Source organism: Lynx rufus, unplaced genomic scaffold (assembly GCF_022079265.1).
Source record: "Lynx rufus isolate CCGP_SWC_20201006 ecotype Redwood Valley unplaced genomic scaffold, mLynRuf1.p SCAF_11, whole genome shotgun sequence".
Lineage (NCBI taxonomy): Eukaryota > Metazoa > Chordata > Mammalia > Carnivora > Felidae > Lynx > Lynx rufus.
The window spans coordinates 14,657,452-14,674,679 of NW_025814825.1; the positions used below are offsets into that span (position 1 = coordinate 14,657,452).

At 38.7% G+C, this 17,228-nt stretch overlaps 1 protein-coding gene across 5 annotated transcripts in view; it reads left to right on the plus strand.

The window, feature by feature from the left end:
• MCU (mitochondrial calcium uniporter) overlaps nucleotides 1-17,228 on the plus strand; it is a 194,398-nt gene that overhangs the window by 26,056 nt on the left and 151,114 nt on the right. The window contains exon 1 of one of the 5 annotated variants that reach the window (XM_047072936.1): nucleotides 5,303-6,397. The exons of the other annotated variants lie outside the window; for them this stretch is intronic. Within the exon in view, the coding sequence (XP_046928892.1) occupies nucleotides 6,362-6,397 (36 nt within the window). The 5' untranslated portion in view covers nucleotides 5,303-6,361. Of the gene's footprint in view, nucleotides 1-5,302; nucleotides 6,398-17,228 lie in introns of those variants that run through there. 5 annotated transcript variants of the gene reach the window in all.

The window sequence follows — 17,228 nt, forward strand, 5'->3', positions numbered from 1 at the left end:
TACATCACTTTTGACTTTAGGAAATGTTTATCTTCTAGAATTTTTTAAATCAAAACAGTTTTTTAGAGCAGTTTAATATTCACAGCAAAAGTGAGGGGGAAGATAAGAGTTAGATTTTTTTTATAGCTACATTTTAAATAAGTACCAACAAGTTTGTCAGAACAAAAATAAACTTAATTTTGTGTTCTTGTGTATGATGTTATTATTATTCACTATTTTTTTTAATTTTTATTTATTTATTTATTTATTTATTTAAAAAAATTTTTTTTAACGTTTATTTATTTTTGAGACAGAGAGAGACAGAGCATGAATGGGGGAGGGTCAGAGAGAGAGGGAGACACAGAATCCGAAACAGGCTCCAGGCTCCGAGCGGTCAGCACAGAGCCCGATGCGGGGCTCGAACTCACGGACCGCGAGATCGTGACCTGAGCCGAAGTCGGACGCTTAACCGACTGAGCCACCCAGGCGCCCCTATTATTCACTTTGAAAAAGCTTTTATCTACTATATAAGTACCAAATCACAGAAAAATAAAATATACAGAAAAATGGAAGGAAGGAGAAAGTGCTACTCAGAAACAACCATTGTTAATATTTTTATGCATTTCTTTCCAGACATTTTTTATGGAGTTCATCTCACTTTTGATAAGAGTAGTTCGTCTTTAAATACAGCATAAAACCATATTTTGCTTCCTTTGCTTAGCATTATACCAAATATTTAACAAACTTGTCATGAACATTAGATGGCAGCTTAATATTCCAAAGAGTAGCCATATCACTGTTTGTATTTACAATATAAATTTCAAAATAGATTTTTTTTTTTGGCGGCAGATTCCAGAATTTTAAAGAATAAACATTCTTGGGGCACTGGGTGGCTCAGTCAGTTAAATGTCCGATTTCGGCTCAGGTCATGATCTCACAGTTCATGGGTTTGAGCCCTATGTTGGACTCTGCTCTGACAGTGCAGAGCCTGCTTGAGACTCTCTCTCTGTCTATCTCTGTCTCTCTCTGTCTCTCTCTGTCTCTCTCCCCCTCTTTGCTCCTCCTCCGCTTGTGCGCGCGCACACACACACACACAGTCTCTTTCTCAAAAATGAATAAATAAACTTTAAAAAGAAGAATAAACATTGTTTCCTCTTGAGACAAGTTTCAGGAAAATTGGAAAAGAAATTAAAAAACCTATATTCACCTGATGATCCTTCTGTACTATGTTACTGTGTGAACAGAATTGGATACCACCCTCACCATGTTCTTATACACTCACAAGTAACAGCCTCAAATTACAATAAAGTTATTTAAAGCATCTCTTAAAGTCCATCTGTTTGAGATGCTGTTCTCAAGATCCCTTTACCATTTCAGTGAAAGCTGATAAGATTCTTCTAAGGCTGTTGGAAAGCCCATCCTTCAGTCTCTAGATTTGGTAACCAGAAATATTAAGAAATAATTTTCTTCTTCTTCTTTTAAAATTTAGATTCAAATTAGTTAACATATAGTGTAGTATTGGTTTCAGCAATAGAATTTAGTGATTCATCACTTACATGTAACACCCAGGGCTCATCCCAACAAGTGCCCTCTTTAATGCCCATCCCCCATTTAGCCCATCCTCCCTCCTACCTCCCCTCCATCAACCCTTGGTTTGTTCTCTGTATTTAAGAGTCTCTTATGGTTTGGCTCCCTCTGTTTTTATTTTATTTTTCTTTCCCTTCTCCTATGTTCATTTGTTTTGTTTCTTAAATTCCACATGTGAGTGAAATCATATGATATTTGTTTTTCTCTGACTTATTTCGTTTAGCATAATATACCATAGTTATATCCACGTTGTTGCAAATGGCAAGATTTCATTCTTTTTGATGGCCGAGTAATATTCCATTGTATATAAACACCACATCTTCTTTATCCATTTATCAGTCGATGGACATTTGGGCTCTTTCCCATAGTTTAGCTATTTGATAGTGCTGCTGTAAACATTGTGGTGCACGTGCCTCTTCGCATCAACAGTTTTGTATCCTGTGGATAAATACCTAGTAGTGCAATTACTGGGTCATAGGGTAGCCACTCTAGAAACCAGTATGGAGGTTCCTCAAAAAGTTAAATATAGAAATAATTATTTTCTAGACTTTTCTTTCAGAATTGCTAAATGATGTTTTCATACCTTGTGAATCTTTCACATAGGTGTGCTGATATGCTATACTTTTAGGAAAATAAATTCCTTTCTGTTAAACACTTAAGTTTTGCCTCGTCCTTTGCTATTATGTGCATTGCTGCAGTGAATAACCTTGTGCATTCATTATTGCTCCTGTATGAGATTATAGAATGTGTTCCTAAAAGCAGAAAGTATGAGAACTACTATCTGTTTACATCTTTGCCAACACAGTGTGTTACCAAACTTTTGGATCTATGTCTGATTGGTGAAAAATTGTATCTCAGTGTAGATTTAATTTGCATTAAGTGAGTGAAGTTGAACATCTTTTTAAAGAACTGCAATTCCTTTTGCTGTGCACTAAAGCTCCTATTCCTTGACTCTTACAGTGATCTTTTTCTTTGTGATTTTTAGGCGCTAGTTGGGTATTAAGAAAAGCCTTTGTGATCGGGTTGCAGTTTTCTTTTCAGTTTGTCTTTTTTAAAAAAAAGTTTGTTTAATTATATATGTAGAGAAAGGCAGATAGAGAAGGGGAGAGAGAATCCTAAGCAGGCTCTGCACTGTCAGCACAGAGCCTGACACGGGGCTCAATCTCATGAACTGTGAGATCATGACCTGAGTTGAGATCAAGAGTCGGATGCTCAACTGACTGAGCCACCCAGGTGCCCCAGGTCATTTTTTAACATTTAAATTATTTAAGTCTGAGTCTGTAGTTTCAACAGGCACATTTTAAGGGCTGTATTATGTATAAAAGCAAGAGACTGCCTGTAGATGTTGCTTAGTGAATACAATATTAGTTCTGTGAAGACACTTATATAAATAGAGGTTAGATTAGATTTATTCCTTCTTACAGAGAAGCAAATTTCAGTTAATCACATGGAAGAAGTTCTCTCATTAGATCAGCTTTAAAATGGAATGGGCATCCTTGGGACTAGATGGATTCTTTGTTACTAGCTCTGTTACTGGAAAGGAGATACCAACCCTTGTCCCTGTTGGGCAAATTAGGCACATAGTGTTGAAGAAGTGACGGGTGAATCATCTGGAAGGTTAGATTAGGTTGTTTCTGATAACCTTTTTATTTTCATATTGTATTTATTTATTTATTTATTTACGTTTATTTATTTTTGAGACAGAGAGAGACAGAGCATGAACGGGGGAAGGTCAGAGAGAGAGAGGGAGTCACAGAATCTGAAACAGGCTCCAGGCTCTGAGCTGTCAGCACAGAGCCCGACTTGGGGCTCGAACTCACGAACCGCAAGATCATGACCTGAGCCGAAGTCCGACGCTTAACCGACTGAGCCACCCAGGCGCCCCTTTCATATTGTTTTTATTTTGGACATACCAATTTCTCTATGTATATTGATTTTTATATAATTGTGAATAGATCAATTTTTTCCTGTCTTGCCTAATTCCCTTTCTCCTTTTACTTCTCATTTTGCTCCAAAGTGACTGTATAGTATATATCTTTTCATATTTTCCCTCTTACTTGAATCACCATCCTATCTATTTTTTGTCTGCCTATCAGTACACATACACTCCTCCAGGCATACATGCATATGTATAGTTATTTTAATTTTTTTATAAAATTGGATCATACGATGCATTCTTTCCTGCATCTTATTTTCTCACTTAATAATAACTAGTACAATATTTTCCACATCAAGTAGTACAACACTAAAGCATTCATTTATTGGCTGTATAAAATATACCATTATAAATGAGATTATTTAAAAAAAATTTTAATGTTTATTTTTGAGAGAGACAGAGAGACAGAGTGTGAGTGGGGGAAGGGCAGAGAGAGAGAGGGAGACACAGAATCTGAAGTGGGGTTCGAACTCACTAATGGTGAGGTCATGACCTGAGCCAAAGTTGGATGCTTAACTGACTGAGCCACCCAGGCGCCCCTAAATGAGATTAATTTTTGGTGCAGCTGTACATTTGTTGATGTAGCTAATCTTTTGTTGATGGATTGTTCCCCCCCCCTTTTTTTTGTCACTGTGCACATTGTAGTAAGTACCCTCACATATTAGTACATTTATTCTATGAGATAAAGAGTCAGTAGGGGGAGGGCGCCTGGGTGGCGCAGTCAGTTAAGCATTTGACTTTGGCTCAGGACATGATCTCACAGTTCGTGGGTTTGAGCCTTGTGTCGTGCTCTGTGCTGACATCTCAGAGCCTGGAGCCTGCTTCAAATTCTTTATGTCTCTCTTTCTCTCTCTGCCCTTCCCTGACTCACATTCTATCTCTCTCTCTGTCCCTCTCAAAAATAAACGTTAAAAAAAAAATCAGTAGTGGGGTTGGTGGTTCAAAGTGTGTGTATGTGTGTGTGTGTGTGTGTGTGCGCGTGTGTGTATACTATATGTATAGTTAGTAATATTTAACTTGTTTTCCAAAACCAACAACATAAGAGTCTTTGTCAAGTCCCTTCTGATTTATTTGAGACCATAAAATAGAATTATGTAGCCTTTTTATAGTTGTTAGCTATATATAGTATTAGCTGGATTCTTTTTTTTTTTTTTAATGTTTATTTATTTTAGAGAGAGCACACGAGCATGAACAGGGGAGGAATAGAGAGAGAGAGTAGAGAGAGAATTCCAAGCAGGCTCTGTGCTGTCAGCATGGAGCCCAGCATGGGGCTCAATCTCATGAACTGTGAGATCATGACCTACACCAAAATCAAGAGTAGGACGCTTAACCGACTGAACCACCCAGATGCCCTGGATTTTCTGGATTCTTAAAAGATTTTATCTGAATAGGTCTGTTTATAAAATTGTCTTTCTGTGTTCTGAGTGACTATGTTACTTTAATACAAAATAAAACAAAATTCTCAAAACTCTAGTTCATGTACCTAGTACCAGTGTAATATCTCACAGACTAGAGGGTAAATGGACTTGAGACAAATGTTAAAACCCGACTTTGGGGATGGGGCTGGGAAATAAAGTCCATTTTGGTAATAGATTTTTATCTTTAAATTGGGTATTCACTTGGTTACAAGAGGATTAATTATAAGAATCTCTTTCTCAAGTAGTCTCAGCTTGAACAGATAAATATAGAGCACCAGTGTTGGGAGAGGGAATGCTGTAGAAAATGTGTGGGTAGCTGTTGTAGTTTTACATAGCAGATAACATCTAGGATAAAGAATAGATGAAAATGCTCATTGAGGATTAGTGTTCTTGAAACATCATCAAATACAACATTCCCAGGACTACCATTCACAGCCATTCATAATCTTGCCCATCCTGCGTATCTAAGATATTTCCCACTGAGCTCAACATGCTTTTCTTCAATCTTGTATTTCTGTGTTTGCCACACTATTCCCAGTGCCATTCATTTGGTCTCATCCTTTAGAAGGCATGTATTTCCCCTTCTGCACCCCTGCAGAAAGATGGATTCTAGTTTATCTTTTCAGTACTCAAGTGCCGTCTTCTTCATGAAGTATCTCTGACCTCTCTAGTCCACATTGATCCTTTTTTTCGTTCTTAACTCCTACAGCAGTGATACTTTGACTTTCTTCCAGCTGGTTCCTGACTTTACATTTATGTAGCAGTAAATAACTTTTGGAGTTTTTATTGAGTGCCTCTTGCATATGCAGCACTACTACTCTAAATACTGGGTCTAAAGGATGAAGATAGAAAATGTCCCTGTCCTCATGGAGTTTATATTCTTGTGGGGAGAGACAGCCAATAAATAAAATAACTAGCAAGAAAACATCAGACAGTAAGAATCTTATGAGAACATCTATGAAGAATGAATCAGATATCTTAGTTGCAAGTGGTGGATCCCATTCTAGTTAGTTAAAGCAGAGGAAAAAAAAATTAAGGGTATTACATAGCTCATAGATTCTTTAGGGGAAAGTAGAGAATCAGTTTGGGAACTGCTTAGCTAGGAACAATGCCTAAATTATAACACTGGGCTCCATCATTGGAGATATTACTTCTTTTGTTGCAGAACAGGTATTGGAATTTGCACTGTCTGTGCTGAGTATGAGATGTAACTGCTAGGACATCTGTCATTTCGCCTTCTGAAAGGAAGGTATATCTCTCTGAAATATACTTCAGAATAGACTAAACATGGTGTCTCCATTATATCACTTGCTTTCTAACTGAAATGTCATGTGAGTGTGTTTGGTTGGGAGAACGTAGGTCACATACCCACTTCCTGTTTACAGAAGAGGCTGAGGAAGTGAATTTCTGACTTATGTTTTGGGAAGGCACGACTTAGGAGATGAGAAATTTTCCAAACAAGGAAAGCAGTTTAAAGGTACTAAGTAGTTATAAACCATGGAAAAGTTGATATGGTAGAGAGTGATTGCAGGGTTAATTTGGATTTGAGTAGTCAGAGAAAGCCACTCTGAGGTCAAGAAACTTAAGCTCAGCCCTAAATGACAAGGAGAAATCCATGTAACATTAAGGGTGAGGAATAATTTAGTAGGGTGGACCGGTCAAAAGGCCGCGGTTTAGAATTGGGATGGGGGTCTGAGGCACAGGATGGTGAATGAGTCTGGCCTGTTGGAGGAACAGCAGGATGGCTAATGTTGCTGTAGTGTGGTGAGTGAGAAGGAGTGTAGATGAGATTGTAAAGGAGAGGATATTTTTGTTTTGTTTTGTTTTACCAGAAGTGTGAAGACACTCATCTTACTTTTTCTTCCCCTGAGATGTCCTGTTGAGAGTAGGGATGTAATTATAGGTGTGGAGAAAAGGAGGATATTTCTGTGTTATTAAACCCACGAGCTCTTGGATATTATGGAGTGACTAAAATTATTTATATTCTATTTAGGAGGAGAACAGTGTGAGGTTTCTAGCAAAGATAAGAAATATCTCTGCATGTCCAGTGAGTAGTGGGATAAAGCCTTCTGTTTTCATTCCAGTGCCTCAATCTAGCGAGCCTTGAAAGAAATCCTTCTTTATTCCTCTTACCTTGATGTACAGGAACCATGTTTTGTGTGGTTATGATGATTTGTATTGCACTAGCTCTTGTGACTGCTTCAGAATAACAAAAGACTCCAGCCTCAAGTCTGCATTGATAGATCTTTCCTATTAAAGAATTGCATTATATAATGAAGTGATAGAAAACTGTTTTCTAGTCTTTTTTTAGAAATCAACTCCACAAACAAATGAGATAAATTTGCCTTGGGGTGCAGAACAATTGCTACTCTGAATAAAGTAAACTCTGTGTTTTGCTCACTCTCTTTTACATTTTCCACTTCCTATTTAAACTGGAACAGATAGTCCTTATGTATCTAATATGCTCCTACTGCACAGGGGTGTTTGGACTTTAGATGGACTAATGTGACTATAGGTGGTAATATTCTATGCAGGGTTTCTCAACCTTGGCACGACTGATACTTTGTAAGATGATTCTTTGTGAAAGGGGGACTGTCCTGTGCATTGTAACATGTTTAGTAGCACCCCCTCCCCATTTGTGATAACCAAAAAAAATATCTTTAGACATTGCCAAACATCCCTGGTTGAGAACCGCTGCTCCAACTATAGCTTTTTGGCTTTCTTTTAAAACTCATCCTATTTGTCCTTTCTAGTGGTAACTGATGACTATACTTGTAGGTGCTCTGCAGAGATTACATCCATTTGAACAGTTTCTAAATATGATTATCCTACATGTGCAGGGACTTTTAACATAGTTTGAAAATGAGAAGACAAAACCTCTTTCCCTTATGTGTATATCCAATGGACATTTCCGATACTACTTTAGTAAGATCATATAAGAAAATGTGAAAGTGCACCGTAGGTGATATTAATGGATGTTAACGGCTGAGGCCACAGTAACTATTTCACCTTTTCCCTATTGTGCAGCTGTAGTATGGTTCCTGAATTTGACACTTGCCTCATGTGTGAGCTATGATTAGCCTCAGCCAGTGGTTTTGAAATGGCCAAACATGACCTGTTAAAGGGTCAGAAAATCAATTTAGTAGAGTGGCAACCAACTTAAAAAATACTAAATGTAATATAAGAAAATATCAGAGTGCATTGTGTATAGTAAGACTATTGTTTCACAGAATATTTGTTAGCTTGTCTGAATATGTGTCTATGTATGTGTATGAGTCTTGATGTAAAATATATTTCTTAACATGGCTTGCAGTTGAAAGAGTTAAAAAGCCATTGGTCTCAGCCAATCATAATTCCATTCCCCTTGCTGGTGGTTGGTTCAGGAGCCCCAGTTTAAGCCAGTCTATACGTGGAATTCCTCTGGTAGCAGTAAATTGATTCTGGGATGGGCACATTGGCCCACTCAACCTGAAGGAAAAGGCCCTGGATAAGAGAACCTTCATTCTTCTACTTCATGAGTTCAGAGAAGCCTGCAAATCGAATTGCTACTGGCTGCCATCTCAAAACCACAGGAATGTGGGGCGCCTGGGTGGCTCAGTGGGTTAAACGTCTGGCTGCTAAACTATTTTTTAAAGTGCACCACTTGGGGTGCCTGGGTGGCTCAGGTCATGATCTGGCAGTTGTGAGATTGAGCCCCACATGGGGTTCTGCACTGACAACGTTGAGCCTGCTTGGGATTCTCTCTCTCTCTCTCTGCCCCTCCCTTACTTCCTCTCTCCCTCTCTCTCTCTCTGTCTCTCTCTCTCTCTCTCTGTCCCTCTTTTACTTCCTCCCTCTCCCTCCCGTCCTCTCTCTCTCTCTCTGCCCCTCCCTTGCTTCCTCTCTCTCTCTCTCTCAAATATATAAACAAACATTTTTTTAAAAGACAATCCTATCAGTAATGAATGAAGGTTATAGTTTCCTTGCTCCTCACCAATACTTGTTATTGTCTTTTTTATTGTAGCCATCCTAGTGGGTGTGAAGTGGTAACTCATTGTGGTTTTAATCTGCATTTCCTAATGACTAATGATGTCAAACATACTTTGATGTGCTTATTAGTCATTTGTATATCTTCTTTGGAGAAATGCCTATTCAAATCCTTAGCCCATTTTAAATCAGGTTGTTTGTCTTTCTGTTGAGTTGTAAGAGTTGAGGCATCTTTTTTAAGCTTTTCTTTATTTCATTATGAATCTATCATTCATTCATTTTTCAGATTGATAACTCAGACTCTTTTTTTTTAATGTTTATTCTTGAGAGAGAGAGAGAGAGAAAGAGAGAGAGAGAGAGAGAGAGAGAGAGAGAGAGAGAGAGAGAGAACAAGCAGGGAAGGGGCAGAGAGAAGGAGACACAGAATCCGAAGCAGGCTCCAGGCTCTGAGCTGTCAGCACAGAGTCCTACATGGGCTCGAACTCACAAACTGTGAGATCATGACCTGAGCCGAAGTCGGACACTTAACTGACTGAGCCACCCAGGCACCCCTCAGAGAGTTTTTTTTCCAAAGAAGGCAGTCATGTGCCCTTTTCAGTATCCTTTAGTTTTTTTAAGTATTGGTCATAAAGGGAGTAAAAGTCATGTTGTTAAAAAATTGAAATGGAAGTTGTTGATGTATGAAGACAGATAAGTGGAAGAAATTGCAAAGGGCTACTAATATAGATCAAATGTAATAGGATCTGGTGAATGGAATTAAATCCCTTTAATTCCTATGGAAATCTGAGCAGGAAAACCGCAGCTACTAAATGTGTCGAACAAAGGCTGTTGGCTTCTGGAACGCTCCTTAAGCACTCTCTCTCACCAGGTTTTAAGAAATATTTGTACCTAGTATTGCAAGGTTTTGCACATAACATTTAGATTATATATTTGTTTTACCCTCCCTCAAAAGGAATTTGGGCATTCAAAGAATTCATAACTGGTTTAACTGGATAGTGAGAAGGGTTTACGTAGCTGTCATATGTGCCATGTTTTGTAGTCAAATGAAGGCTACTGTTAAATATGTTCTTAGCTCGATTAAGTTATAGGAGGGAGCTTCCATGAGACCAAAATTGCTCTTTTGATTTTTTTCCTTACATTTAGTGGGTTTAATATGGATGTAATCTTTTGGTAAGAGCATTTATACTCTTTATTAATTTTAAATTTATTGATACTAAATGGAAAACTAAAATATGGGGCGCCTGGGTGGCGCAGTCGGTTAAGCGTCCGACTTCAGCCAGGTCACGATCTCGCGATCCGTGAGTTCGAGCCCCGCGTCAGGCTCTGGGCTGATGGCTCAGAGCCTGGAGCCTGTTTCCGATTCTGTGTCTCCCTCTCTCTCTGCCCCTCCCCCGTTCATGCTCTGTCTCTCTCTGTCCCAAAAATAAATAAACGTTGAAAAAAAAAATTAAAAAAAATAAAATAAAATAGAATCTATAAGGAGTGCTGAGAGAAAGGTAGAAAGAGTTGAAAAGAGCACAGGCTTTGGTGCCAGACTAGGTTTCAAAATGTACCATTTCCTCCTTGGGTGACCTTGAACAAACCACCTTAATCTCTCTCTCTCTCTCTCTCTCTCTCTCTCTCTCTTTTATTTATTTTTGAGACAGAGAGAGACAGAGCATGAGCGGGGGAGGGGCAGAGAGACAAAGAGACACACACACACACAGAATCAGAAGCAGGCTCCAGGTTCCGAGCTGTCAGCTCAGAGCCCAACGTGAGGCTTGAACTCATACACTGTGAGATCATGCCTGAGCTGAAGTCAGATGCTTAACCGACTGAGCCACCCAGGCACCCCCACCTTAATCTCTTGAAACATCAGTCTTCTCATCTTTAAAATGAGATGGATAAAGTCTACCTTGAAAGATTGTGGTAAAGATAAAATGAAATTGATGTGTCCGGGTGGCTCAGTTGGTTAAGCGTCCAACTCTTGGTTTTGGGTCAGGTCATGATCTCACAGTTTGTGAGTTCGAGCTCTACACTGGGCTCTGTGCTGACAGTGTGGAGCTTGCTTGGGATTCTCTCTCCCTCTCTTTCTGTCCCTCCGACATCTCTCTCTCTCAAAATAAATCAACTTAAAAGAAAAGATAAAATGAGATAATATATGAAAAGTATATATAGGCTAGTGCTTCATAGGCACTCAGTCAGTTTTACCCGGTGAAACAATATATGTTTCAAATATATTTGTGTGTGTATATGTATATACACACACACACACACACACACATATATACACATATATGTATATATATTTGTGTGTACATATATATTATATACATATATGTATACATATATATATACATATATATAATATATATATTGGGTGAAAGGTGAATTTAAATAGTCTCATTTAGCTTAAATTGGAGCATCTACTCAATATTGACAAGCCTTTCTGAAAATGTAATTTCACAGAAGGTAAATAAAGCAACCTGGGACCTATTTTTTAAACTTAAGTTTATTTTTAAAAATTTATTTTGAAAGAGAAAGCGGGGGTGCAGAGAGAGAATTCCAAGCAGGTTCTGCACTGTCAGCTCGGGCTTGAACTCACAAACCATGAGATCATGACTAGAGCTGAAATCGCGAGGCAGATGCTTCACCCACTGAGCCACGCAGGCACCCCTTAATTTTTTATTATAATGGTAAAATATGCTTGTTGAAGAAAATTTAGAAATTACTTTGGAAGTTACATTTAAAAAATTAAAAAAGAAATGGTTATCTGTGAATAGAGACTTACTGTGGGAATGTGATTCAAGAAGGAAAGAAAACCCTTAAAAACACATGATGACCATGTTAATTGGAAATTATGAGTAAGAACCAGAGGAGGGTCCTTTAAAGGCCGATGCATGCTGCAAAAGAGATTCTTTGCTTTACTCAGATCTAAAACAGATTTACAGAAGGCCAGTGAGGAGGATATATACTCAAGAGTGACCTTGGAGTATTAGCAGAATGAGCTTAAAATGAGATGAGGCTTTGGGGCGCCTGGGTGGCTCAGTCGGTTAAGTGTCTGACTTCGGCTCAGGTCGTGATCTCACAGTTGGTGAGTTTGAGCCCTGCATCAGCTCTGTGTTGACAGCTCAGAGCCCGGAGCCTGCTTTGGATTCTTTGTCTCCCTCTCACGCTGCCCCTCCCCCACTCACAGTCTGTCTCTCTTTCTCTTTCAAAAATAAATATTCAAAAAAGTTTTTAAAAAGTGTGATGAGGCTTCTAAAGTTACTGAGACAACAAAAACGTATTTTAAAACTGTGGACTGATGGGAAAAGGTAAGGATAGGCTTGCTACTCTTCTTTAATGGTGATGAAACAGATGGCCATGAGAGCACAGCTTGCCTCCTGTTCACATTTCCAGTGAAGAACCTCTTTTGACTTGAAGGATGAAAAATGACACCAATGAAGGATAGTCTAAGTCTGGGAAGGAGAAGAACCTACAAGGGAGCATAGAATTATCCCAGAAAAAAAAAAAGTACATGATACTCAGAACTTTTTGTATATATGAGATTATTTGTGGTCTTTGAGAAACCTTAGAAAACAAGAGAAGTTAAGGACTGGCAAATTGAAGATGGGTCTTGTGAAAAAGAGGAGAAAGTACATTTGTAGTTGAAAGAAAGACCAATGATATAGGCAGAATTCAAGAATAGATGATTCATTTTTTTTAATGTTTATTTATTTTTGAGACAGAGAGAGATAGAGCGTGAGTGGGGGAGGGGCAGAGAGAGAGGGATACACAGAATCTGAAACAGGCTCCACCAGGCTCTGCGCTGTCACCACAGAGCCCGACGCAAGGCTCGAACCCACGAACCGTGAGATCATGACCTGAGCCGAAGTCGGGCACTTAACCGACTGAGCCACCCAGGCGTCCCTCAAAGAGGGTTTTAAACATTGTAAACCTTTTTCTAAATAAGATGTGATAGTAGGAGTTGAGTGAAATGCTGTATCCATGCTCATATAGTAGCCACTAGCCACAGGTGACCTGAAATGTGCCTAGTTCAAATCGACATGCGCTGGAACTGTGAACGATGGGAGGCCACTGAGTGCAATGATCAAGGAAAAGTTCTTGAGACATTCTATGGGTAAAAAGGTACTTTTATTATAGCACAGGGACAGGACCCAGGGGCAGAAAGAGCTGTACTGAGATTGTGAGGAGTGACTGGTTGTATATTTCAGGTTTGTGGAGGGAAGGGGGCAGACATAACATAAGTTTCTAAGCAATTTCTGTTTGTTGAAAGTAGAGTCTGCTGGACCTTGAAGATCTGGCTATTTGTGCAGATGAAGTTGTTTTTAGTCTTTAATGAAACACCAACATTAAGGCAGCCATGGTTCGTTCCTTAAGTAAAGTCACACTCTGCACGCCTTAGGGATTTATCAGTGAGCTGCGGGTCGTAAGGAGATTTAATTTTAGCTACCATTCTCTTGCCTTGTTCTCCTCATCATAAATTACATGTCAGATTATTTACCTGTTGAAATAATATTTTGGACATGTTGTTAAATAAAAATATGTTATTAAAATTAATTTTACCTTTAAAATTGTTTATTAATGTGGCTACTTGACTATTTAAAATTACAGGGGCGCCTGGGTGGCGCAGTCGGTTAAGCGTCCGACTTCAGCCAGGTCACGATCTCGCGGTCCGGGAGTTCGAGCCCCGCGTTGGGCTCTGGGCTGATGGCTCAGAGCCTGGAGCCTGTTTCCGATTCTGTGTCTCCCTCTCTCTCTGCTCCTCCCCCGTTCATGTTCTGTCTCTCTCTGTCCCCCAAAAAATAAATAAATGTTGAAAAAAAATTAAAAAAAAAAATAGTGGGATAGAGTGACACATTAACAGGAGACAGGGGGAAAATGATAGTAATAGGCAGACAATATGCTTTGCCATCTTTTGTTTAGCATTAAAAAAATTTTTTTAAATTAAACTTTTAATTTTGAGGTAATCGTATAGACTCACATGCAATTGAAAGAAATAATGCAGTAAGATCCAGTGTGCCCTTCAGCCATTGGTAACATTTTGTGAAACTATAGGACACTATCATAGGATATTGACATTGATAAAATTCACATAAAAAAAGTTCTGGTATATTTAAGTATATCTCTACACCCAACATGAGGCTTGAACTCACTACCCCAGAGGTCAAGAGCCGCATGCTCTACTGACTGAAGCAGCCAGGTGCTCCTACAGATTGTATTAGATTTTCTCAGTTTTACTTCTGCTCATTGATTGATTGATTGATTGTGTGTGTGTGTGTGTGTATTTCATTCTGTGCAATTTTGTTACATGTGTTGGCTTCTGTCTCCAACACCACAGTCAAGATACAGAACAAGTCTGTTACCACAGGGATCCTTCTTCTTGTCCTCTTACAACTACATTCATCTTTTCTCTCCCCAGTCTCTAACCACTGGCAACAACTAATCTGTTCTCCATTTCTATAGGTTTGTCATTTCAGTAATGTTAAATGAATGGAGTCCTATAGTAGGTATGTAACCTTTTGAAATTGGCTTCTTTTCTGTCAGCATGTATCAATAATTCATTCCTTTTTTTCTTTATTGTGGTAAGATAAACATAACATAGTATTTATTTGAACCATTTGTAAGTATATAATTCAGTAGCATTAAATATATTCACAGTGTTGTGTAACCATCACCAGTAACCCATTACTACTATACCTAAAACTTTTTCATCATCTCCCAAAATACTCTGTGACAGTTAAACAATAACTTTCTCTCCTCGCAGCCCTTAGTAACCTCTAGTCTTCCTTCTGTCTCTATGAATTTTTCTATTCTAGGTGCCTCATATAAGAGTAATCATACAATATTTGTTCTTCTGTGTTTGGCTTATTTCACTGAGCAAGGTGTTCTCAAGGTCTATCCATGTTGTAGCATATCTCAGAATTTCAGTTCTTTTTATAAGTTGAGTCATATTTCAGCACACAACATTTTTATTAATAACATGGATGAAATATCGATGATTTGCTTTGCAAATCCATACATGACTTGAAGCTGGCAATGATAAGTTGTATAGTTAATATGTTATTTTTTCAGAACAGAGATTGAAAATAGTTATTTTATTTTATTATTTTTTTATTTTTTTAACGTTTATTTATTTTTGAGACAGAGAGAGACAGAGCATGAACGGGGGAGGGTCAGAGAGAGAGGGAGACACAGAATCTGGAACAGGTTCCAGACTCTGAGCGGTCAGCACAGAGCCCGACGCGGGGCTCGAACTCACGGACTGTGATATCGTGACCTGAGCCGAAGTCGGCCGCTTAACTGACTGAGCCACCCAGGCGCCCCGAAAATAGTTATTTTAGACTGAAATGGACTAAACCAATCAAGCTTTATTGAATACTGATAAGCACAAAGTTCTACATATGATTCTAAAAATAAGTGTTACTGGCGCACCTGGGTGGCTCAGTCAGTTGAGTGACTGACTTCGGCTCAGGTCATGATCTCATGGTTTTTGAGTTTGAGCCCTGCGTCCGGCTCTGTGCTGACAGCTCGGAGCTTGGAGCCTGCTTCGGATTCTGTATTTCCCTCTCTCTCTGCCCCTCCCCCACTCATGCTCTCTGTCTCAGAAATGAATAAATATTAAAAAAATTTAAAAAGTGTTACTGTAGATGATTGTGATGTAGTTTAACAGTAGATAACATGAAAAATACTGGGGGTGGGAGTGGAGTGGTGGTGCATGTTCAATGTGAGTCCACAGTGTAATTTGGGCTCTGTTAATAGAAGCATAGTGTCCAGAATAAGTACTATGATTGTTTCAGACTACTGTGTTCATTTCTGGGTACCTGATTTTATGGGTGCACACTTAAAAACAGATATATTCAAGACAGAAACTGGGATGATCTGACAGCAAGACAATAGCCACTCAGGTAGTCAGGTCCTAGTCTAAGGATTTGTTCAAGTCAAGTCTGGCGAAACATTTGTCAGGGACATTGTAAAAAGTGTTTTAGTACTTTTAGGAGAGTGGGGATGGAGAAGATGCTGTTATACCTATTATCTTTGTAGCTCTTCAGCCCTGAGGTTTGGTAATTATAGAGCATTGTAGGCCACTGGGGTCTAAACTGTTGATAGTGGTTGTCCCTGAAGGATGAGATTGCAGGGGACTGTCACATTCCATGTCATGTATATCTGTGTTTAATTTTAGTTTTTACATTGAGTACATACTAGTCTATTTCAAAAAGAGGGGGGCAAAGTGGTAAAGAAATATTCTTGTTTTGCATATCAACATAGTTTAATACTTTAATTCTAGAAAATTAAAAAATAACAGTGAATTAATATAAACATTTTTTGTGTTTATAGCCCTTTGCATGTATTGAGAGATGTGTATACAAATGGAGGTTGGATATATGAATATCTTGTGCTTTTGGAAGAGTGCTTTGCTTAATATTTGCCTATATTCCTTTTAGTAGTTCTCTGGATGGTGACAATGAAATTTAGTTGGGCTTTGTCAGATTATTCTACATCCTCAGATTTACCTCCAGCCCCAGGTTTGGATTATTAGATAACTAAAAAGTAAGATTCTGACTAATTTCTCTGATTCATTTTCTCCCCCCCCCACATTAAGTACTGCTGCCTAGTTAGTACCCCTGTACTCACAAAGACTCTCAGTTCTACAAGGAAGTGAGAGCGGAAAAAATTGTTGCATTCTCTTAGGAAAATATTTCCTTCTAACCCAGACATTTTTTGTTTTCCCTCAGATGGTTTTATTTTATCCCCCAGAGACAACGGTTGGCCCTTTATGCTTGTTGGGAAAGGATTATAGCCAACATTTGCTTCCTGGAGATGTTCAGGAGAAATGTTGCTAAGCTGCATGAGTAAACAGGTTGTAAACAAAAACTCTGAGCCAGACCTACTCGCCCCATTGTTATCAGTCAGTGAATTTTAGCTTCGGGTTCTAATAATTTAAATGCTATAGTTCTCTCATCTACTTTTAAAATCTGTAACACTTGTCATTGAAGAGTTTTATTACTATCCTTCCTTTGCCTTAGCTTGATAGTGCCCACCAGTGTAAATGGTGGACAATCTTGGATATTATTGCTTGATGTCGACGTGAAGCTATTCAGTATTTCAGACAGTAGTGTGGGGAGAAATGGTTCTGTTGGCACGTGGTCAAAGAGCCGTCCCAGACTGGTTGCTCTCGGTGTTTATAATAGGTTTCTACAAGAACTTGTTTATATTTGCTGCAGTGTCACTCAAAGCTTCTTAGTCTTGTTAGTCAAGCGTGTAGGTCATATGATGACTTGTGGATTATACTCTAAGTGGGCACACACGTTTTTCTTGAAAATAACTCCTAACTCGCTTTCTCCAAACTTCAGAAATTC